A 25,263-nucleotide genomic window follows, 5' to 3' on the forward strand; every position below is an offset into this window, starting at 1 on the left:
TAGGTATAATTTGTTCAATATGTATTTTCCAAGACAGTGTACTGTCTACATGTATTCCAAGGAATTTTGTATCAAGTACTTTACAGATTAATTTGTTGGCATAACTGATGTCCAGATCAATTTGGTGGTTGTTTTTAGTTGTGAATGATATGTAATGGGTTTTATCAAAATTTAATGAGAGTAAATTGTGCTCAAGTTATGAACATGCCTCTGCTCCCTCATATATTTTCATGGTGTGATGCTTAACTAATTGAAGCACATTTACTTTACCATTATTATTATTAAATTTATTATTATTATTGTTGTTGTTGTTGTTACTGTTGCTGTTACTACTACTACTACTACTACTACTACTACTATTATTTTATTTATGATTTAAGTAATTTGAATGTGGATACCAAGTATATGGAACTGGCAGGAAAGTAAGTAATTTGCTGTACAGGGAGGTATGAGCTGAAGCTGAGAGGCAGAAATGTGGAAGAATTAAGAAACGAAGTCAAAATTGTAAAAGCAATTAGCAAGGACATTAAAATGGAATTTGGACTAGAAAAATGTGCCAGAATTTCTTTCAAAAGTGGCGAAGTCTATAAGACATGTAGGAAGCAAAGTGGAAGATTAAATTAAAGAACCAGATTCAATGAAATATGTAAGTGGGTGTAGAAAAAAATTACAAATGAGGAATGAAGTTGAAGGAGGAGTATGTAAGAAGATTAAGACTGATTCGAAGCAGAGTTAAGTGAAAAAAAATGAGTGTAGAAAATCAGACCACAGGCAGTACCAGTACCACCTTCAGAATTATTAACTGGAGTCAAGAAGCTGTATAAAAAATGGACAGAAAAATATAAAAATTATATCTGTTCCTGGACATCATCACCTAAGAGTGGACATATTGATTGCTTATATGAAGAAGGGATTTCATGGGAGCAGGAGTCTACATAGTACAAGTTACAAAACTGATGAAATATGTAGAAAGGAGACTGTGAGGCCAGACCTACACAATACAGACTCAGCACCACTTCAGATAGTTAACAATGTCAATAAAGCTCTTCAAAGTGAACCAAAGCAAATAAAAGAATAGTTTAGAATATAACAGAAAATGAGAGGGGAAGTTGCATGGACAATTCCTACTTAGTTTAGATGAAAATCTGGTGGATTAGGAACAGTCCTACCAGTGGCTTAAGTTTGGAGACATAAACAGAGAAACAGGAAGCATAAGATTCCCAGCTCAGGATCAGACAATCAGCACAAACTATTTTAAGGGAAAATTTCTAAAAAAAGAAACAGAGTAAGTGCCGGATATGTAAGGAATATGAAGAAACTGTTGACCATTTAATATCACGATGCCCCACTCTGGCAAAACATGACTACATAATAAAAGTAAAGTAAGTATAGCTATCCCTGTAACAGGCTGTGGAGGCCCATAGGGTTGTGAGATGTCGAGGCTCCCACATTTTCTAGACATTCGGCTCACAGATGATGGCAAGACTGTCAGCCTTATGTGCCAGCTGCCCTTTACCCCCAGGAAGATTCCCAGTACTTGTTTCCGTTAGAGGCTAAGTCAACCCCCGAGCCTTAGTGCTGTTGGAAGGATTAAGTCAAAGTGAAAAATCTAATGACCTCATTGGGAATTGAACATGCAACCTTCCAACTGTTAGCATAGTGCCTCGAAGAATTACCCTACCTCGTGCCCCAGCTATGTAATAAGACAAGATGAAGTCTGTACACATCCACATTATTCAAGATGCAAGAAACTGGTCATAGAAACAACAGAAAACTCATATTCACAAGCAGCTATGAGTATGTCTCCACGTGAACAAGCTATAACAGGGCTGTGGAATCAAGAGGTACAAAGAGACAGAGAGGTTCTAGCACATACGCCCAACAGCAGGATTAGAAAGAAGAAAGATGAGATTTGCATGTTGATAGGTGTAGCAATACTCTCAGAAAGGAATGTAATATAAAAGGAGGCTGAAGAAACTAAAGCACAGAAATTAAGCAGATGTGGAGAACGAAATGCATTGTCATACTTGTAGTCACTGAGGACACAGGAATTGTTATTGAAAAACTAAAGAAAATACAGTGAACCCTCACTAATCTGAATTAATTGGTGGGGAGGTCATCCAGATTAAGCAATCATTTGGATTAGTCAAACAAAAAGTAGCCCTAAAAGATAAAAAGAACTAGAACACAAATAAATGGAGAATTTAATGATATAAATAGTGCTGATTAAAATAAATATCATTGTAGAGCCTTTATTCAAAAACTACAAAAAGACAATACATTTATTCATCATTAGAAGACTCAGAAGTTGTATTTGTTTTTGAACGTAACAATGCAGGTTTGAAGAAACTGTCAAGTTTTGTCTGAACAGACAAGTGACTCATCTGTCATGTATCTTTTAAAGTATGTACTGAACTGTGAACAGCATTTTTCATATTTTGATTTGGATTATCCAACATCCAGACTAACTGTAACTGGATTAGCGAGGGTTCAGTGTTTCTGGAAGTAATGCCAAGAAGGCGTTCAGTAGATTCTCTACAAGAAAAAGGGAGCTGTGCTGGGAACGTCGCCCATAATTAGGAAAGTTCTATATTCTTGAAGCCTCAATGGCGGGGTTCGCTACGCTTTCAAGAAGAGGGGAAACCCGTGTGATAAGAGAAAATAAAAACAACAAATACAAACAACAACAACAATAATAATAATAATGTTGAGGGACAGAAAAGGATAGAAAGAAAATAATACATAATTATTATTATTAAATAATTACTACTACTACTACTACTACTACTACTACTACTACTACTACTACTACTACTACTACCACCACCATCACAAGGAGCATACTACTATACTGCTGCAAGTTTCATGGGGTCTAAGTAGCGATCATGGTTTCAAAAGTGTTTGTTTTTTTTTTCCGTGCTCTCCTTTGCTGATCTGTTAACAATTAAACAGGAGAAACGCACGACTTTCCTTCACCATGCCCCTCTGTCCATCCACATTTATGTAATCCAGATTTTGTTATGGACCGATAAGGCCGAAGAAATGGAATTGGCTGAAAATTTGTAGCAAAAATCTCGCGTACTGAATTACACGAAAAGGTGTCAGGCGGTTTCGGATCTGATCCTAGTGACATGGCGTTTTTTAACGTTCACATATACGTGATATGAGAACGTATTGTAATCTTGAAAAAAAATATTTACAGATTTTGACGGGTTAACACGTTTTCAGCATCATCCTAAAATAGGAAAGAATGGTTTCCGGAATGCCGTCTGTCTGTATGTGTATGCGCTTTGATAGTGCCTGAACAGTTGGACGGATTTTATTCATATTCGATATTTATGACTTTAACCATCATAGGTCAGTGCTCGGTGAATGTGAATATTCTGACTTCAAAAACAGAGGCTTTTCACGGCGATCCCCAAAGATAAAATCGCGATTTCCTCGAAAACGACTGTAATGGTTTTAATTACATTTCACCACTTATGACAGCCCCTTTACTAAATTATTCTGCAAAAGTTTTATCTTCAGGAGAATAACGGTACGCCCTGTAGCGGCCCAAAACGCGCTGTATATCGTCTCTGTACCCATTTTTTTGCTTTCTACAGAACGTCTCATATGGGCACATTATACGAACACATGCACGCATCTCGAATGTAAGTCACAAAATATTTATTACGACGAAATCTTTTTTTCACTCTCGAAAAAAACGCTGTAAAGAAAATTCTATGCACATTTTATGTCCGACACATTTTTCCGTTAAGTCTTCCGGGTTTCGAAACAGTCAATGAAATGGGATCTAGTGCACAGGAATTATTATGAGTTTGTACCTTAACTTTACTTCTAAATTATAGATTAGATAAGGACACAGCAGTGAACTAACAATATGAGTATTAAGACATCACAACTGAAATATATGGAAGCAGTGTTCGCGCCACTGTTCATGAGAAGGGCGCGTGGACAAGAATGTTAAAACAAAAAGTCATGCTACAACGAAACTGTAATAGCGTTTGTGTGCCAGTGTTCATACATCACTCGTCACATATACATTCCAGAAGCACACCTAAAGATAAGACACACCTGTGTTGGGCAGCCGTGCGTCTTCTTCGTCTATTGGCACGGGTATGTGGGCTCCCAGACCGGATCCGTTTCTCTGAGCTCTTGTCACTTTGTGCATCTTACACCACACGTTCGCGAGCCGCTACTCAACCGCGATAAAGCTCTGCGTGTTCTTCGCATTGCCCTATATACCGTCCAGGCCACGTGGTCGCGTGTGATGATCACTTCGGCATAAACTTGTTACACAGTCTGCCTGCACCTTATCTCGTTCGTTTCCCGACCGAGCGTTATGCAGTGTTGCCTCCACTTCTCATATCCGTAGCGTACACACATAATGGCTGGCTGTAAGTGTAGTAACAGTTCTTGCACTTCAGAAACGAATTTTGAAAGAGTCTGTTCAGTCTGGTGTAAACCAGTTACTGTGGATGTAAACCCGTGTCACTACGGTCCACGTGATGAGTACACTTTTCAGACGTCAGTATAACTGCCCATACAATGAACTGTAGCTTGAACTTTAGAGTTTTATTGTGCACTGTTAAAAATTGAAATACTATATCGAGTTCAACTCTTCAAAGCACAGTGGTTACTATATATAGCATCTGCTTTAACACTAAAATACTAATACGTTTCTGCTGAGGCCGGGAATGAGTTGCTCTCTGCACGACGTGTACGAAATGAACGCGTGTCGTGTCTCTGTCCGCGTGTCAGTACGAGAACCCCTGACGGATTTTGATGATACTGTGACGCGCGGCCTCAAAGTTCCATCTGCTGGGCGGGGCTACGAGGAGCACGTTCCCGTGGTAACACGAAATACACCGTTACTCAGGGTTTTGATGGAACAGTCGGTTGTTGAGCAACGGCTAGTTGAACGTTTGTTCTCACAGCAACGGAGGAGTCGTTTTCGTGACAACGGAGAAATGAACTGTTCGACTCGGTGTCCCCTATTTGGTATTTGGTATTTCGTACTGCCGTTGGTCGTAACATAACTTTGACTTTGACAGAAGACCACCCCCGTGTGGTGACGGGGCCGAATACCTCCACCCTGACCCTGCGAGTCGTAGGAGACGACGAAAAGCGAAGTCTTAAATCTGAGACAGTAAAAAATGGTCGCGAGTCCCAAGGGACTAGGAACCGAGAAAGACTGCGGTGACAAGGACCAGCAGCATATATAAAATACAGACCCGTCCTCTCGTCAGAGAGGGCGTCCCACAAGAACAAGATCGTAACTGTCAAAATAGTAATAAATATCTGGTCATGAGCCCCAAATGGGTCTCGACACAAAGACTTACTGACTGACTGACTGACCGTCAGTCTCATTGTGACTGACTTTGAAGACCACTCCCGTGCTGAGGCGCGGTCGGTCCTCCTCTTCCCAGAGGTGACAACCGTCTTGAGCTCCACCCAACCGATGTCGATCGCGTATGCCCTTTTCTTTCTCAGGTATAACGGTCGCTTGCGGCCTAGATCCTTTGTTCCCATTTTTCCTTCATGGCGCGTCCGTAAATTCTTCCTGAGCGGCCCTACTCTCTGGGTTGCTCGCTCAGTCACGGCCATGGTGCAGTCCCTTCTGACGACGCCTCTCTTGGTGGACAAAATAGACACCAACATGAAATCCAGCCAGGAAAAGGCGAAGGCACATAGGAAGGCCAACAATGATTCGCTGGCAAGGATGGAGAGTGATAGGTTCTCTAGTCTCCAGATTGGTGGCCGATAGAAAAGCACACCATGAAGCTCTAAAGGAAATGATGGATGCCAATCAAGAATGCAAGAGGAAATAAAATCTGGCCAAGCGGAAATAAGACCCGCAGTTGGTGCCATCAAAGTGAAGTTGGATGCCTTGATAGCAGACGTGAAGGATGGCCGAAAAGAGAGGACGGCCTGCCAAAATGCGACGGAGGCAAATCCAGAGAAAATGAAGCCAAACCCAGGAATGATGCAGTCCATAGGGAAGCGTGAAGAGGTCCCCAAGGAAAAGGCCGCAGTGAGATCTTCTGGAGCATTGACGAAACGGGTCAGGGGCCAACATCCGGACGCGGGGCGCCGCCAGAGGCCGAAGAAGAGGACCATGGGAAATTTTGCATCCCGGAAGAGATTAACCGTCGCCGGCAGGAGACCAGGAAGCAGGTTGAGCAAGGAATCCAGAGAGTACAGACGCTCAGGGAGGACGTGCGGACGCACTACGAAGGCATAAAGGGACTGAAGGACCTAGGCGGCGGGCGGCCGCGATATCTGGAAAAAAAGAGACAAGACCTGAAGCAACTACAACTGGAAAGCACGGGAAACGTTATCAAGACCTACAGGAAGACCTTCAGACTGGAGAACCCGAAGCGAACAGTCGATCTTCTGTCGCGTTATAAAAATCAAGAACTGGACGTTGTGGAAAGATGACCACCTCCGAAACGGTTGAAGAGCTTACTCGCATAGTTGGCGTTAGAGAAGCCGGAGATGTGGGAGCACGGCGACTCTGGATAGTTTCGCCCCCATAGTGGCCCCGGAAACGGACAGAAAAGTTCATGTTTGGATACCTGGATTGACCGTAACCTTATCGGGGAGCCGCTCGGGACGAGAGCATTTAAGGAGGCAGCGGTGGTGGTGGTGGTGGAAGAAGAAACGCCGCAAGAAAATAAGAACGAGCCACAGAAGGAAGGTGAGACAAATCACATACGTTGCAAAAACACAGCCTTCAGAAGAAACGGTCAGTGGCACACTGTTAGGCTGTTCGGGACGAACCGCCTTAGGAGGGAGCAACGTGACATGACGCCTGAAAGCTTCAGTCTGCCCATCTCCTGGGCGGGTCTTCGCTGAGCACGTTCCCGTAGCAACGCGGAAGGCGCCGCTGCTGGACGGCTAATTGCTGGAACACGTTTCCACAGCAGCGAATACGACTGAAGAAGCAATGCATTTCATACAGAGTCACGTCGATTCCTAGACAATGCATACAGGAACGTTTCCGTTCACACGGCAACGAACCTTCAAAGCACAATGACAGCGAAGAACGCAATAACTCTACTGTTGAAGGTGATCTCCATACGCCTCAACCTAAACCTACCTTAGGGAGAGAACTGACCAACAGAAGACAAACAAAAGTTTCAGAAGTGTGATTCAGAAGTCTTTACTGTATGTGGTATAGTTACAGTAACCTTTAGTGTCATCATTGTTCGTAGTTACGAGGTGTTATAGTTACAGTAAGATTGTGTTACAATTAATTACAGTTCCGCCTGGTGATTATCCAATAATTCGATTCATATAATCCGTAATTCATTAATTACTTGTCACATTACAAGGATACGTGACAGTATTTTTTTCTCGCTCCCTTCATGCAAGTTCAACGACAGTATCTCGCATTAGGCAACAACTGCTTCCATCTACATTGCTCCAAATTTATTATTCATTATATCGTTCGACACTATAGAATCTGAGCTACCAGTAGGGTCGCTAAACAAATTGTAAATAAATAACTACATGAAATAACTGTTTTATCATCAGTTGCGCATGAAACTTTTATTCCGGTCTTTACTCTGCAGTTGTTTTATATTTCCTGAAGTAATGTGATGCTTACAAAGGTTTGCATATATTGTTCTTAGAAGATTGCCGTTTTCTGGGATGTCTGGTAGAATTTACGAATGTTTAAGGAAGGACCTGTTACCTCCTCCTAACCTCCGCGGGAAAAGCTAATTGCTTGCAGCAGGCTACCCGACCTCTGCTCCCAGAACACATTAATCTTCGTATTCAATGCCGTGAGAACTTATAATCTTGTACATTGTACTTCAATTTTTGAATGGATGCGTGTAACATTGTATAGTTAGCCCTGCAATGTTGTTTTGAAGGTGTTTGTATAACGTCGTCATGTTTATTTAGTAAGTTCCATGGGGATTTTGCTGAAAATGTTAAGTCCGAGTTACAAGACATATATGAACGTGGTAGGAAATGTATGCAGCCCAGTCTGTGCACAGTGCGTGCAAAGCACGACGTATGCACAACACAGCGCGTGCAAAGCACGACGTATGCACCGTACAATGTATGCACAGCGCAGTGTATACACAGCGCGTGCGCAGGAGCACAGCGATTCCGGCCGTTCTGCGAACTGCGTGACATTTTTTTTTCCCCCTTGGCACTACAGCCCCAGTGGGCCTAGGCCTACCTCCATGAACTTCTCCGTTCACTTCGGGTTTTCTAGATCTTACACGTTCGGTAGGACTCCTTGGGCGGGTGATCAGCTCGTCGCAAGGCCTCTACAACTGCGTGACATACAGATTAGAATTTAGGTCCTGCTGGAGTATCACGTGTTTTTGGGTGATCTTAGTGAAATTTTAGAGCCGATCCAGTGATCGATACTGCATAAGCTTCCCTCTTGTTCGGTTATCTCCAAAACTGCAAGACTCGCATGGAAAAGTGTGCAGAGTCCAAGTTGTGTGTTCCCTGCAGCTGTTCGAAACGTGTTCGCTCCGAGTTGCGCTCGAGATATGCATGGGAAAACGTGTCGGTCTCCATACGAAGTGTCCGCTTTTAACACAAACTGGAATTTATACAGAAATTTTTAGTAAATCTTCCCAGTATGAATATCTTCTTAGCGCTTTCCGCGTTTTTGCAACCTTTTCTTGCGAAAGCGCCGGAATTTATTCTTGCTGAAGAGAAGCCTTAGGAACTGCGAGTATCGGGACATCTCCAGTTATCTTGTCGCATGGAAGCATGTAGGAAGGCAGATGAGTTACTGTTCTGTTCAGACAAAACTTGACAGTTTCTTCAAACCTGCTTAGTACATTAAAAAACTACGTATAATTTCTGAGACTTCTATCGATGAATAAATGTATTGCGTTTTTATAGCTTTTAAATAAAGGCCCTACAGTATTATTTTATCGCTTATTTTCATCAATACTGTTTATATAATTAAATTTTCCGTTTATTTCTGTTGTAAGTTTTAGGGCTGCCTTTTGCTTCGCTTATCCGGATGAACCCCCCCCCAATTACTATGGATTAGCGGTGGGTTACTGTACAGTCTTCTGGGACGCCGCCGCCTTCTTCACTCGACCATGAAGATCAAGACAGCAGATTCCACCGAAATGTTGACCCCTGTTCTACCACGCTACATTGCGTCACATCCAAGAAGGCCGTAACAGTTCGTGTTGATCGCCGTCAGAATCAGTCGAAGTACTGGGACCTTTGTTCCGTTTGTTCGAACAGCGGCACGAGGCTTGTCGGTCTGTGCTGGCCAGGACCGCTTTCTTTCTCAGTCTTCCATAATCACCACGTATCATCATTCTGCCATTTGAACACTCTAACAGTGTTAGGAATTGTGTGTCTGTCCACTTATTTAGTCTCTCAGCAGCTCTGTATGTTTGCTGAAATTCGGTACTGCAAAGTTCCAAAAAGTTGTTACAATTTTAAGAATCCCAAATTTATGTTTACTTAAGTTACACGAACCTGGCTCATGGTACAGAATAATCGTACCTATTATTATTATTATCATTATTGCTAGTGGGGTGGGACTAAGTCCCTTGTACTGCGGCCACTTCTGGCCCTTTGCACCAGCCCCAGATGATAGGTGAGGGTGATTGCGAAGCAATTGATGGAATGAAGTTTGGCAGGGGAACCGAAATACTCGGAGAAAACCTGCCCCAGCGCCACTTTGTCCACCACAAATCCCACTTGACCAGACCAGGGATCGAACCCGGGCCGCCGCGGTGGGAAGCCAGCGACTAACCGCTTGAGCTATGGCGCGGCCAATAATCGTGCCTAATGTCTTTATATTCCAGAACTGTAATCTGGAATATTGCTGGATCTGAGGAATACATATCGAACTACGCAGACTGTGAAGTGTGATATGTTTTCTGTTATACGGTTTGCCCTCGATAAGCATTTGTTAGACACAGTAGAAGGTACTGATGTCTGTAAGAAATGAACACCAAGGACAATCAGATATGCGTAACACCAGAAACCGTTCAGGAATTTCAGACATGAGCACTCGAACATGCGGGCTATTCTCACACCAAACAAATCGGCATGTTACAGAGCTCTAACGTCAACTGTGTGCGGTATGCGCATCTTCCCTGAACTGCTTGCTATACGTCATATTATCTGAAAATGACGTCATATTTCTGACCTGTACTGAACTGGGAAAGCAGTGTTGGGTAGAACTAGAACTGACTCGACGTCGCCATAATGCTTGGTCTGCCGCTTGAAGGCCGTCGCGGGTCACAGCTGTTTTGTATTTGGGTCGTGGCCCCATGGTTTTCCTTAGCTTCATCGGGCACATGTTATGGTACATTTAATACGACACGTCTGTCCAAAAATCCATAGCAACTCAGCATTCATAACCATCTTCTCATTACGTCTGGCACTACAAAATTTTTGTTTGAACCAGCGTCATTAAATCAACAAAGAATCAATACCAAGAATGCCCAGTATCGGTACACATGTTATACGAATAAACGAGAGTGCCCTAAGATTTGAGATTATCACGACAGAGACTATTAATATCGTGGCCTACTGCGAAAGGACGAAAAGCAATATTGACATTCCTATGTAAACCTGATGTCAGGAGTTAGAAGATTCATATTGCGGTTTGCGAAGTCGTATAAGGTGCTAGAAGATGCATGTTGGTGTTTACGGTGTAATATCATAACCCAGAATATCCGTGCAATGACCTACAACATGTCAAGTAGAACCTGGAACACTGATACTGCCATCTACAATACTGTGTCAGAACACGTAAAAATTCATATTGACCTGTGTAAAACACTGTATTTGCCTAGAATATTCATTCTGAAGTCTTAAAACACGACGCCAAGACCCAGAATATTTATGTTACAACCTCCAACATGGTGATAAAATACTTGGAAGTTTTCTACAGTGGTCTATGTCATGTTTCTGCAACCGAGTCGTATTTACCGTCTACAACATACAACGCGACGTCAGAGCCAAGAGATCTCTCTGCAACACGGTGTCGTAACACAGAACACAGATTATTCGTTTCATGGTCCACAACCCGGGACATAGTATATAGGATGTGGACAAAATAATGGAAACAAAACAAAATTGAATAGAGTTTATGTTGGCTACATTGAAATAACTTAAGTTGGCAACAGTGAATGTTGTTCCATTTGTTTATGCTCTGTGGTGCTCGTGTAAGTGCATTGGTGATTGTGTTGAGTGCCAGTCCATGTGAAAGAATCGGAAAATGGGAGACCTGTCCGATTTTGAACGAGGACAGATAGTTGGTGCGCGTTTAGCTGGAGCATGCATGACAAAACTGCCAAATTATTAGGTATATTGAGAGCGACAGTTCCTGAGGTTATGTCGGCAAACACGAATCGTGGGAACATATCAGCGAAGAGGGAACAGTGGGAAAAAATCAACATTGACCGAAAGAGATCTCCTACAATGAGAAGGATTTTTTCGAAAAATCACGCAACTACTGCAGCACAGGTGACAGCAGAAATTAATATGCATCTTGAAGACGCTGTTTCCGCAAAAACTGCCCGACGTCAGCTTTACAAATCCGACATCCACGATAGGGCTCTGATTACTGAAAGTAATGCTCAGAGGTATAAACGATGGTGACACCTGGACATCAGGCAACTGGAATCGCGCGCGTGATATGGTCAGATGAACCGTCTTTCGCGCTGTTCCCTACATCAGGAAGACTTTACTTACCTTCGAAGAACACCCAAGGAAGCTTACAGTTCGGAATGCCTAGTTCCAACACCGAAACACGGGGGAGGTTCTGTGATGATTTGGGCAGCAATAGCGTTGTACAGTATTCTGTTCGTCCCATTATTGCCCTTCATGGCCGAGTTCCTGCAGGGGAGTACGTGGACAGGTTGGGTAATCAGGTGCATCCCATGATCCAGACGTTATTTCCGAACAACGTTGCAGTTTTCCAAGACGATAGTGCCTCCATTCGCACAGCTGGAACTGTTAAGTCATGGTTTGAAGAGCATGGACGTGAACTTCAACATCTTCCCTGGAGAGCACAGTCACCACATTTGAACGTCACAGAACAACTCTGGCGAACTGTGAAGACTAAGAGTGAGGAACGGATTACCACCTCTACCATCTCTAAAGCAAATTGAAGATGTTCTTCAAGAATGGTATAAAATTCCGCTATAGACTTCTAAACTTGTAAGAGTCCATTCCAAGAAGGATTGCATCTGTATTCAAAGCAAAAGTGGTCCAGTACCATATTAATAAAGAAACGTGTACCGTATGCGTAGTATTTCCATTATTATGTTCAGCCACTGTGTGTACATCGCTGTATGCGATACGAAGTCACAACACAGACGATTCATGTTACATATTGCCAACACGATGTCAGAACCCGGAAGTTTCATATTGCGATCTGTCAACGCGATAGCACAAACCTGAAGTTTCATATCGCGATCTGTCAATACGATGTCAGAACCCGCAAGTTTCATATTGCGATCTTTCAGCACGTCAGAACCCGGAAGTGTCAACGAAGAATCTTCATATTGCGATCTGTCAACGCGATATCAGGACCCGGAAGTTTTAATATTGCAATCTGTCAGCACGATGTCAGAACCCGGAAGTTTCATATTGCGATCTGGCAACATGATATCAGAACCCAGAATGTTAATACTGCGATCTGGTAATGCGATGTCAGAACCCGGAAGTTTCATATCCTAGAAGCTTCATATTGCGATCTGTCAACGCGATATCAGAACCCGGAAGTTTCATATTGCGATCTGGCAATACTCAGAACCCGGAAGTTTCATATACCAGAAACTCCATATTGCGATCTGTCAACGCGATATCAGAACCCGGAAGATTCATATTGCGATCTGACAATACGATGTCAGAACCCAGAAGTTTCATATTGCAGAAGCTTTATATTGCGATCGGCCAACACGATATCAGAACCCAGAAGTTTCATATTGCGATCTGTCAACGCGATATCAGAACCCGGAAGTTTCATATTGCGATCCGTCAACGCGATATGAGGGTGCAATAAACTCATATTGTGGTCTACAATACCGTGCCACAATCCAGAACACTCCTATTGGCATGTACAACACGCTGTAGTAACCGAGACGGTTCACGCTGAGGTCTACAACACGGCGCCACAACACAGAAGACTTATGTTGCAACCTTGAAGTTGCCTTCTGCGGTCCGTGTGACTTTTCCATTACCGAAGAGAATCGTAATCTTTAACCTCCTCAACTTCGTCACAGAAACACAGTCATGGCACTCCGCAGCTCGTATCACTACGTATGCTTTGTACGCCACCTCTGTCACAAAAGAACTGCAGTTCCTCTAAAATCGAATTGTAAACGTCGGATCTTCTGTTCCATGTTCACTTAATAGCAGAACAGCGACTTCTGGTTGTGATCAGTGATTCGTGGACCTTCCCAGTTGCCTCATATTCGTGTCCCAGCAGTACTATCGCTACAAAAACGCTAGACTTAATTATCTGTTAACTGGATAACTCCGTTTCCGATTGGAAGATTTAGCATTAGGCAAAACCAAAAATTCAGCAGCTGGTTGGTTGGTTCGTTGGTCGGTTGGAGGCGTATTCAGGTGACTTTAGTAAAATCTCAGTCACCTGCTAAAGTGAAATTTCGTAATGCCAATTGCTATTACCCATAGGCACCATGTTATATGATTGGGGGGGGGGGGTTACGTCCCCGAACGGCAAAGAAATAGCCCCAAAAGACTGAAGTAATGAAATTGATTGCCATAAATTAAACATATAAGCATCGGAAACAGATTATGTTATAACAATTGTAGAGCGTATTATGCTCTAAAATATAAGTGCAAATTATTAAAAATGTCAAAAGACATAAAAATCTTTATTCAAGGTCAGTCCGCAATTTCTGAAGATGAATCGGCCCTACAGCCATTCCTCACAGTTGCCGCTGTAGTCGAGGTCAGTCCTCAGTACGTCCCGTAGTTTCTGAAGATGAATCGGCCCTACAGCCATTCCTCACAGTTGCCGCTGTAGTCGAGGTCAGTCCTCAGTACGTCCCGTAGTTTCTGAAGATGAATCGGCCCTACAGCAATTCCTCACATTGCCGCTGTAGTGGAAGTCAGTTCTCAGTACGTCCCGTAGTTTCTGAAGATGAATCGGCCCTACAGCCATTCCTCACAGTTGCCGCTGTAGTCGAGGGCAGTCCTCGGTAAGCCCCTTAATTTTTGTCTAGGGCTCGCCCGTACAGCCACTCGTCACAGCTGCCGCTGTAGTAAATTTCTGTCCGCATTCACGGCAATTACAAGTAGAAAACTTTAGTCAGTTCACCAAGAGGCAAGAGATCACCTGGGAAACTTAAGCATAGGTCGGGGATAATATTAAAATGGATCTTAAACAGAATGTGAGGGTATGAACTGAAATTCATCTGAATTATGTTGGAGTCCAGTAACAGGAATTTGTTACGAACGTAAATATCGTGCAGGTTCTGGGGAAGGCCTGCAGCAATTCATTCGAATCCGACTGGGAGGGCAACTTTAACTTTCTCAAAAGCGACGATCATCTGTTGAGTTAATGCACTCATCTTTAAATTCTGCTATGCCCTTTGCTTTTCCTGAAAAAATGCAGTATGGCGATGGTGCCAACCTCTGAGTTAATATTTTCAAAGGCGCGTGAAACAATAATGAAAAGTAAAAACAATGTCAAATCACTAACTTGCTTTCTGCCATGTGCAACGGACCTTCACCTCCTCCATGTTATGCTCTAGATATCTCTGTTGGTCATCAGAAGATTACTGAAACTTCTCGCAACACTCAAGTGGCTTTAAAATAGAACTTACGTTGTCCTGCAAAATTGTAGATATTGGTTCTATATATATAAACCTGCACTGAAAGAGTTAAACAATTTACGCAGTGCGTAATGACCAGGGCCCGGATTTTGATGATCTGAAAATATTTAAAAAAATGACCTATAAAATGACCGAAAAAATCCAGAAAAATTACCAAAAGGAGAAAAGAAAGAACACTTCGCTTCCATGTTATTCACATTTCAGAAAACATGAAGAACAATTCCCTAAATTGGCCAAAAATGAGAATAAATGCCCTTAAAAGTCCAAAAATTTACCCCCAAAAGAAAAAATGACCTTAAACCTAAAAATGTAAAAAAAAAATGACAAGAAGCTACCTATAAAATTTACATTTCTGTAACCAGCAGCTCATATCCGATATTTATATATTTAAGAACGTCGCATAGGATACAAGGAAAAAAGATGACATGTCATCAAAATCCGGGCCCTGGTAATGATGCATAAATATGGTGACAGGGGTAACAAGAAATCGCTCTGTACATGAATGACAAGATCGTTATCCTTGTCTCCAGGTGACATCAGCCAACCGTACCCTCGTGATCTGCATTCCTATCAATGGATTTCCAACGGGCCTACGCATTTGTACCTGTCAGCGAAGCTGTTACGGCATTTCGCCGATCGCCCATCAAGGTCAGTTGATTATATCATATCTGTGACAGTCGCCTGTCAATCGTTCCAAGTCTGTGTAAATATGTACCTTTGTTTTCCTGTTGTGTGAAAAAGAAGGCCGATTTGCCTGATTTGTGTTCTTACTGGCTGCTACAGGGGTACGCGGTAGCGTAGTTGGTTGAGGCACTATGCTACAAGCCGGAAGGTAGCGGGTTCAAGTCCCGATGAGGTCATTGAATTTCTTCAATTGACCTAATCCTTCCAGCCGCACTATGGCCCTGGGGTCGACTCAGCCTCTAACAGAAATGGGTACCAGGAATATTCTTGGAATATTCTTGGGGGTAAAGGGCGGCCGGCGCTGTGGCTGACAACCTTGCCGCCATCTATGAGCCAATTGGCTGGAAAATGGGGGAACCTCAACATCTCACAACCCTATAAGCCTCCACGGCCTGTTAGAGGGATGCCTTTACTTTTTTTTACTGGCTGCTACATGTTAAGGCTTCGGAATGTGTTGCTGTGGTAACCTACCCACAAACGAATTGCAGAAGTAACTGTTTTGCCTAGTCAGCAGCGATCGGAACTCCGACGGCAAATGCTATATCGTTCACCCCCCCCTCCCCATCGGGACGACGTCAGCATCCACATTAGCGCCGTACTTCGTCGTGCCTGCGCCCTTCCCCTCGCGTCGCCAACTGGCTTCATTTTCTTATTATTCTTAGTGGGGTGAGGCTGAGTCCGCTTGGTACTGCGGCCACCACTGGTCTATTGTACCAGCCCCAGATGATGGTGATTGTGGATCAGCTGGGGGAATGAAGATTGACAAAGGAAACCGAAGTGCTCGGAGAACTCCTGCCCCAGTGCCACTTTGTCCACCACAAATCCCACATCACCTGGCCCGGGTTCAAACACGGACCGCTGCGGTGAGAAGCCAGCGACTAACCGCTCGAGCTATGGCACGGCCCACCAACCGGTTTACAGAATGATGGTTGCGTTTCCTCTCCAGTACAGTAAGCCCTCGCTAATCCGGATTAATTTGGGGTGGGGTTATCCGGATTAATGAAGCAAAGGATAACCCTAAAAGAAAAATTTGAAAAAACAAATAAATGGGAACTTTAATAATATATGTAATGATGATGAAAATAAATAAGAAAAATATCACTGCAGCAATTTCTTCCTCTGTCAGTAGCTGAAGTCGAGGGCCTCCTTCATCCAGCTCAAGCCAATCTTGAATTTTTTTTTTTGCGTAGTTTCAGTCTCTTCAGCTGCCCTCAGCACAGTCTGAAAGCTCTCTTGCTCCTAAATGCCACGCGTCTTTCAAAATATGTGCTCAGCTGTGAACAGCATTTTTCATTTATAATATTTAGATCCGGATTAACTGTAACCGGATTAGCGAGGGTTTCCTGTAACTGTCCTGCTGCTGTTCTCAGGTACCACCGCATTTCAGCTGTTTCAACTCTCCTTCACTGCCCGCTTTCAGGAAACCAGTTCTGTTTCTCACAGCGGTGACTTTAGACAGTGCAGGCTCGTCGGATGTAACACCGTGTAATCCGGTAAAGTTCGCCGACGTTTCGGAGGAACTTGATCCTTCTATCTTTGGGATGGAATAGTAAGCCAAGTAAACAATAATCGTACTGCCTGATTCTTGCTGGATACCTTCTTGGTTACTCTTCGACCCTGTAGATGGAGGAGACATGATCCTCAGAAACGTCGGTGAACTTCTACTGGATTAAACGGCGTCACATCCCAGAAGACAGTAATATTAATGCTAATGGTCTTCTGAAGCACAGATCTCATAAACTGTAATTCTGCGACACGTCCAAATGTATACCGCACACAGTTAGCCTTTTATTTCGCGACCTTTGCCTGTATTTACTGCGAGATCAGTTTGTTCGCCGACCAGTGTTATAGACGTTATGGTATTTATACTGTAACCCATCAAATTAGCATCCTCCACATAATCATATAAACGCGTAAGAAGCAGAGGTGATAACACACGTATGGCAGGTGAACAACTCCTATGCTAATCATATTTGCTTCGTCAGTTCACATGTGGCACAGTTTTACAGCCAAGTGACTTGTCAAGGTCGCTCTCTTCACCGATGTTTTCCATTTGTAACCCTTCAAAGGGAAAAGGTTTCATCAGAAACGCCCTGTGTGCATTCTGCTGGAGAAATGTGCCTATATACATAGTCTTAATTTAGTTTCATAGAAACTAGCCATGGGTTGCCGAGTAATCAGGGTTCTATTCCCGGCAGGGAGAAGAGAGCTTTTCCCATATCGTCCAGATCGGCTTCGTGGCCCACCTAGCCTCTTATTCAATGTGTACTAGGAACTGACTTCCTAGGGGTGAAGCGGCCGGGGCGTGAGGCTGGTCATTCACCTCCATCTTATGTCAAGGTTAAAAATGACAGACAGAACAAAAGACATAAACAGAAAACTAATTTTATGGAGCTGATCCCTTCTTGAGGAGCCGCCAGTTGTGCAGCTACTCAAGAACTTCCCAGGTTCATTATTGTGTTCGCAAGAGCCCCCCCACCGGTCTCTATCCTAAACCAGATAGATCCAATCCATACCACCCCAACATCTCTCACTAAGATCCATTTTAATATTATTCATCCACTTACGTCTTGATCTTCCTAGTGGTCTCTTTCCTCCTGGCTTTCCCACCAGTATCCTATTCGCATACATCTTCACCCTCATTCGTGCTACATGCCCTGCCCACCTTATCCTCCGTGATTTGATCATTATACTGAGCGAAGAGTAAAGTTATGAAGCTCGTCATTGTGCAGATTTCTCCAACCTCCCGTCACTTCATCCCTTTTCAGTCCAAACACTCTCCTCAACACCCTGTTCTCAAACACGCTCATTCTATGTTCCTCCCCTAATGTCACAGACCAAGTTTTACACCCATACAGAACAACAGGCAAAATTATGGTCTTTTATGTTTTAATTTTTATGCTTCAGGCAACAGACGAGAAGACAAAAGGTTCTGGACTGAATAAAGACAAGACGATGGATAATGTCCAAAAACATAATATTTGTTATTACGTATGTTAAGAATATGTGTGCCACAAAAACCTGGTGTTATGTGTACACACAGTTACTTATTTTAACGAAACACAACCCAGCAAACTGTAAAGGTAAAGCTATCTCTGTAGCAGGCCGTGGAGGCCCATAGGGTTGTGTGACGTCGAGGCTGCCACATTTTCTAGAAAATCGGCCCGAAAATGGCAGCGAGGTTGTCAGTCTTACACGCCGACATCCTTTACCCCCACGAAGATCCCTGGTACTCATTTTTGTTAGATGCTGAGTCGACTCCGGGGCCGTAGTGCGATTGGAAGGATTAGGTGAATTGAAAAATATAGTGACCGCCATCAGGAATCGAAACCACGACCCTCCAGCTTGTAACATAGTGCCTCAACCAACTACGCTGTAGTTTGCTGTTTTATACGCGTATTTATATTCACGAACAAACCGGAGTCTCCTGGACACGATCGCGTCTATGAAAAAAACATAATCAAATAAGGATGTATAATGACTTTAGAGTGCATTAAGTTGGATTTGCTCTGTTCCTTTGACGCGGTGTCATATTACAACACAAGTTTGAAGCATACATTAAACAATTTACGTGCATGATCATCTGTGCAAGAAATGCAAATATCGCACCTCAGAGCTGTAAACTGTGTATGCTGGTACATATTATACGCTTGCGGTCTTGTTTACCTTGGCGCTGCATGGTGACTGCTTGATGCATTAACCCTTTAAACCCCAGTGGTAACTTTAAACATTTTAAAACTCTGCATTCTGCCCACGCAGTGAAATTTGTGTGTTTCGCATGGTTCTCACAATAAACAGCGACTGTTTCCCCGAACAGAATTTACCGATTGGTCTTTGTAGCGGTGACGTAATGCGTTTCCTGTGATGTACGGACTAAATTTTTATATATTAGTTAGCTAAAACTTATTCTGTAAAGGGTTAAACGGTTAGCAGCGGCAGGACATAGGTCAGTCTGGCAGTATAGAAACAGTTATTACTGTTGCTTTCGACATCGGGAGTAGAGTTGTAAGATTTCAATAATTCCCATTACCGATCCAAACCCCGTCTATAGCCACTACAGTCGTGAGCAGTTTTGTAGTTATCACCTAGAAAACCAAACCACAGGGATGGAAAGAGATGCCGATCAAATGTCACAGGCACGTCCCCTCGGAAAAGAATAAATGGCGGTAAGCCTGTAGTCTAGTCAGGACGAGCAGCCATAATGAGGGAGCAATGTGGCATATTTTCTCAAAGTAGGAATTGAGGAGTCACAACAGCCAACCGTTAACTAGGTAGCGGCCAGTAAACAACAGAGGAATGGTGTTTTCTGCGTAGTCCGTGCCGATGGCTATGCACGCAGCAGTGGAATACGTCATGCCATCGCTAAGCAACAATTGCACCGCAACAAGGCAACGGGTTTTCTAGGCGGTGCTTGCCGAGATCTTATAAGCAGGACAAGTTAGCAATCAGTCACCGAGTTAGATAACTGCTGGGGTTCAGTTGTTGTGAGCTGTTGCTGTGAGAAGCTGGTAGCTGAGGAATGAGGACAGTTCGGGAAACCAGAGGAAAGGAGACGTCCACCGGTACTACCATGCAACAGTAGTGAAGACTAAAAGACTAATAAGACATTTTATGTCCTCTAGTGATTTCTGAAGTATGTAGGACAGTGAGAGAATAATCCTGACTTGTAGTTACGATTGTAGGAATTCAATAAATACGATTCTGCAATCACTCTTATCACGTGAATATACAGGGTGTTTCACGACTTTAGGGCATAACTGCAGGAGGTGATTTTCTACGTCTTTGCGATCAAAAAAGTTCATATAAACATGTGTCCGATTTTGGACGGTTACGGAGTTATGACCGTTTTAAACTCAGAATAGAAGGTAACGATTACTGACAATAAACGGAAAAAATAATAAACCAGCATAATACATGATACATTTAAAGTATGAATGTAAAGTTAGCTTCGTGAAATTACCTTTAATTTGAATTTATTGGTGCTTAAAGCTGATTTTCTAAAATGCCACCGCCGGCTGCAACACAGGCTGCCGATCGGTTGTGAACCGCGCGGGTAGCACGTAGCAGCTTCAGCGGCGTCCAGAATGCGACCGAGCAGAGCATCTCGCGTTGCCACCTTCACATTGTAAGCCAGTTCTTTCTCCCATCCCCACACACAGTGGGCTTAAGTCTGGGGACCTGGCTGGCCAATGGTGGGGACCGCAGCATCCGATCCATCGCCCGGCGAAACGATAGTTCAGGAAATTTGTAACTCCACGTGAAGAATGAGGAGAAGCCCGGTCTTGTTGGAAACACATACGACTTCGTTTATCCAAATGCACATCCTCCAAAAGTTGGGGCAATTTCTCCTGTAGAAATCTGAGGTACGCCTCTGCTGTAAGACGACCTTCCAAGATGAATGGACCTATCAGCTGATCGTCCAGAACTGCACACCACACGTTGACACTGAAACGTTGTTGAAAGGTGCTTTCAAGAGTGGCGTGGGGATTCTCATTTCCCCACAAATGAGAATTGTGTGTATTATTGACACCGTCGCGATTAAATTGCGTACTCGTACGTGGACTGCGGTGTACCTTAGGAACAGTGCCTTCTTCATTGACGCCTTCATTAACACCACTCTCGGCTGCAATACGGACGCCGGGAAGTCTGCCGGTATCTCGCAATGCCTGGTAAACTCCAGTAAACACTCTCCGGTTCGGTATTCTACTATTCGGAAACCGTTGCTGATATTCAGCTACGGCAAGAACTGATTTACCGTCACAAAACCCGTACACATAAATCATATCTGCATACTCCTCAAATGAAAATGTAAATGGCATCGTGAACGTAACAGACGCACCGAGATGAGAACTGTTCTGAAAACCAGTAGCCGCCACACTAGCCGTGGCCGGACATACCAACCCACCACGCCTTAGGTACCTCTCAAGTGTCGAGATAACGAGAACGCTCTGTCTGTAGGTGGCTAAAAATAGCGACCCGCCAGATGATAGACGCGGTTCACACGAGGGCGTGTACGTGAATGAAAAAACGGTCATTACTCCGTAACCGCCCAAAATCGGACACATGTTTATGTGAACTTTTTTGATCACAAAGCCCTAGGGAATCACCTCCTGCAGTTATGCCCTAATGTCGTGAAACACACTTTATATACAGAGTGTCCCAGGAAAATGTTCCAGATTTCGGGAGGGTGTTCCTTATGTTAAAGCATGCCGATATAACCCAAAACACCTATGTCCAAAGTTGAACGGTTACGGAGATAATGGCCAGAGAAGCGTGAAACTTTGACAGGTGTTACACACTTGTTAATTACCAAATACGTATTAAAACTGGCAGGAATATGTGGTCTCTGTAATGTTAAAAATGTACGTAACATCAAACTAACTTGTGAGTGACATGAAGCCATTGAATCGAACTACAAAAAACTCGCATGCCATGTCAAAGTTGTCGTTAGGGTTCCAAGCACTATACATGACACATGACTGGCAGACACTGACGTAACATTGCTGACTGCGCGTTCTGGTATGCGAGTGTGTGGGGCTAACGTAAGCGGTCATCACCACACTCAAGGACAAACATCGATAAAACTAGTCAGCTGACAGGTAAAGTGCGTGGACCCGCCAGAAAACCACACTTTTCTCCGGCCATTATCTCCGTTACCGTTCAACTTTGGACATAGGTGTTTTAGGTTACATCGGCATACTTTAACATAAGGAACACCCTCCCGAAGTCTGGCATATTCCTCCTGGGACACCCTGTATAAGCGCGCACACGCTCTTGCTTGTTACAGGTAGAACTGCGTAATTCTATTCACACGTGCAACTGCCAGCAGTAGTCTCTCTGCTGTCGGATGTCGTCATTTCCATTAAAGATCGGTACTTCAACCGTTTATTTTGCATTCTTTAAAATGTTGCGTGTTATAATTGGACTATCAGGCGTGGATCTCGCGTTATCGCTCACTGACAGGGCACAACAGTTGTGCAGTTGCTAATGACAAGCGTACACACATTCGCTGGGACTCTAGGTCCATTTGCCTGATCTATATCACAACAAGCGCGCCTTATCATTCCTTCACTCAGCGGTGACTGCGAAGAGTACCAACTTGTGCGACGCCGTGTAGCCTGGTACACATCCAAGACAGCATTCGCTGCAGGGGGGACGCAACCTGGCTGTGCCGGCCACTGACAGCTTGTATCACAGCCTCTACGCTAACCCACTGAGAAGCTCGAGAGAGAGAATAAAGTATAGTAGAAGAGTAGGAGAAAGGGGAATTAATGCGAGACATGAGAGACAAGTATCCCTGGCGTCGCCCTCTCGTCCTTCTGGTAAGGGCAGTTGGAAAGTGAAAACGCTAGGATGGTTAAGAGTTAATCGCTGGAGATAGGGGCCCAGGGGATTTTTGGTTTCTTGAATCAACGGTGAGTTGCATAATCTGAAACGAGAATTTGGTGGCCTTTGCAGTAGAACAGTATGGTTTGAGATTAGTTTAAGTCGGCAGGGCTAGATGAGAAGCACGCAGTAGCAACTGGGGACTTGGAGACCAACTCAGCTTTTGTCTGGAGACAGAGGAAACCAAGCAAACCTGTGTCAGTATTAACTAACCAACTTCTTGGAGCTGATCCCTACTTGAGAAGCCACCAGTTGTGCAGCTATTCAATAACTTTCCAGAATTTTATGGAACCCGAAGGGTCATTAACTTGTTCACAAGTGCCCTCCACTTGTCCCTATCCTGAGTCAGATCAATCCAGTCCATACCACCCCACCCTGTCTCGCTAAGATCCGTTTTAATATTATCCACCTAGTGATCTCCTTCATTCTGGCTTTCCCACTAATATCCTAATGCATTCCTTTTCGCCCCATTCGTGATACATACCTTGCCCATCTCGTCCTCCTTTACTTGATCATTCTGATTATACTTGGAGAAGAGTACAAGTTATGAATCTCCTTACTGTGTAGTTTTCTCCAACCTCCAGTCACTTCATCTCTCTTCAGTCCATATGTTCTCCTCAGCATCCTGTTCTCAAACACCTTCAGTCTATCTTCCTCCCTTACTGTCAGAGACCAAGTTTCACACCCATGGAACCACAGGCAAGATGATAGTTTTGTATGTTCTAATTTTTAATTTTTTTATGCTTGAAGTTCATCTAAATTGTATGTAACATTTCAGCCCTCACTGCACATAAAAACACACTTCATTTCTGATATTTAGCCCGACCGATTATTCGGTTTATGTAAAGAAATTGCGCCGTTTATTACGAGAATTATACGAAAAATACAAATGCCTTTGGGGGGGGGGGTGGATGCAGGTGGGGAAGGGTACCCGCTTGCGTAGTTGGTTGAGGCACTATGCTACAAACCGGAAAGTCACGAGTTCAAGTCTCGATGAAGTCATTGGATTTTTCAATTGATCTAAACCTTCCAGTCGCCGCATTATGGCCTTGGGGTCAAATCAGCCTCTGACAGAAATGAGTACCAGGAATCATTCTGTGGGTAAAGGGCGGCCGGCGCATAAAGCTGACAACCACACTGCCATCTGTAAGCCGACTCTCTACAAAATGTGGGAGCCTCGACATCTCACAAACCTATGGTTCCCCACGGCCTTTTACAGGGACAGTTTTACCTTTATAAATTGGCTTTAAAGAATTAGCAGGTGAATTTGAATGACAAGATTATGGGGGGAAATGGCGATAGCAATGCATTTTTGAACTTACTTTGTGCAATTTGCCCATCGCAACAAATACAATTTTGTCTTCTTTTTTGTAATTTTTTACACCTAAACAATATTTAGCTGAATTTTAAGGTGCGTTTCCGTTCTGCATTTGCATATGCAGACTGTGTTTAGCCCCAGTAGTTCTTTTGTTATCGCCATTCAGCGGAAGTTTACAGATACAGGGTCGGTACTTTCCATTCTACAAAAATAAGTGCCTCAGCAAGTACTGTGCATTTTTCGACCACCTATTGGTGCACGGAATTTAAAGACCTTATGCATGACACTCATGTAGCGCCCACCTCAAAAGTTCGCATGTCTTGTTTAATTCGTTTCGCTTTATCTTATCCGGTCTGTGCTGACACTCTAATGGTAGAAATGAGCACTAAAATAAGAGCAGAATTCCCCCCCCCCTGTAGTCTTTATGGTGGTTTGTAGATAATGACATTTGACCTTATTGTGTGTGACATAGGGAACTGTATCTTCGTCACTTCCTTCACTGATCGGTCTTCCGCACGTGACGTCACAAGAATTCTGCTACCCCTAGCTCGCGTGTATGTAAACTTTGAGAGGCTCTGCCTTGAATTATTTAACTTGTGCGTTTATTTTTTATAGAGTTTTACGGTACTTTTTATCTTTTCAAACATATAATTTATTTGCCTTTGTTGAGGATAATGTTCCCTTTTCCCGTAAGATAAGACATTCGAAAACAATCTTGTACTCGACCTTTGGTTGATGTTTACGTGATAGTTATCGACTGTTTACCCTTGATATTACTGTGACACAGCTGATATCAGGCTACTCCATTTCTCTTTCGACCGGAAACGGAACTTCCCTTCGGGTGCCCCCTATCCCGCGCCGACGTCTTGACGGGAAACTGCCATTATGTCGTACATCCAACAGCAACTTGTAAATTCGCATTATGTGAGGCTGCACATTGTTGGCTAAATATGTCTATAGATGGCAGCACTAGCTTCGTTTCACTAATAATTCCATATATCTCGTGGACTGCTTTTAAAGCGATATATCTCGTTCACGGCATGCAGAGTA

The 25,263-nt window shown here is 43.5% G+C and overlaps 1 protein-coding gene and 1 long non-coding RNA gene across 3 annotated transcripts in view; one reads left to right on the forward strand and one right to left on the reverse strand.

Annotated features, from left to right (window-relative positions):
- The window catches only part of LOC111868607, a 20,767-nt gene extending 5,299 nt beyond the window's left edge, over window positions 1-15,468 (forward strand). Inside the window, exon 3 of the long non-coding RNA XR_002843536.2 lies at window positions 15,356-15,468. This is a non-coding gene — a long non-coding RNA (uncharacterized LOC111868607). The remainder of the gene's footprint in view (window positions 1-15,355) is intronic.
- The window catches only part of LOC111868606 (putative inorganic phosphate cotransporter), an 89,327-nt gene that overhangs the window by 19,833 nt on the left and 44,231 nt on the right, over window positions 1-25,263 (reverse strand). The window contains exon 1 of one of the 2 annotated variants that reach the window (XM_023859418.2): window positions 4,078-4,671. The exons of the other annotated variant lie outside the window; for it this stretch is intronic. Coding sequence (XP_023715186.1) covers window positions 4,078-4,174 — 97 coding nt within the window. The 5' untranslated portion in view covers window positions 4,175-4,671. Of the gene's footprint in view, window positions 1-4,077; window positions 4,672-25,263 lie in introns of those variants that run through there. 2 annotated transcript variants of the gene reach the window in all.

The sequence above is a fragment of the Cryptotermes secundus genome, unplaced genomic scaffold (assembly GCF_002891405.2).
Source record: "Cryptotermes secundus unplaced genomic scaffold, Csec_1.0 scaffold610, whole genome shotgun sequence".
Lineage (NCBI taxonomy): Eukaryota > Metazoa > Arthropoda > Insecta > Blattodea > Kalotermitidae > Cryptotermes > Cryptotermes secundus.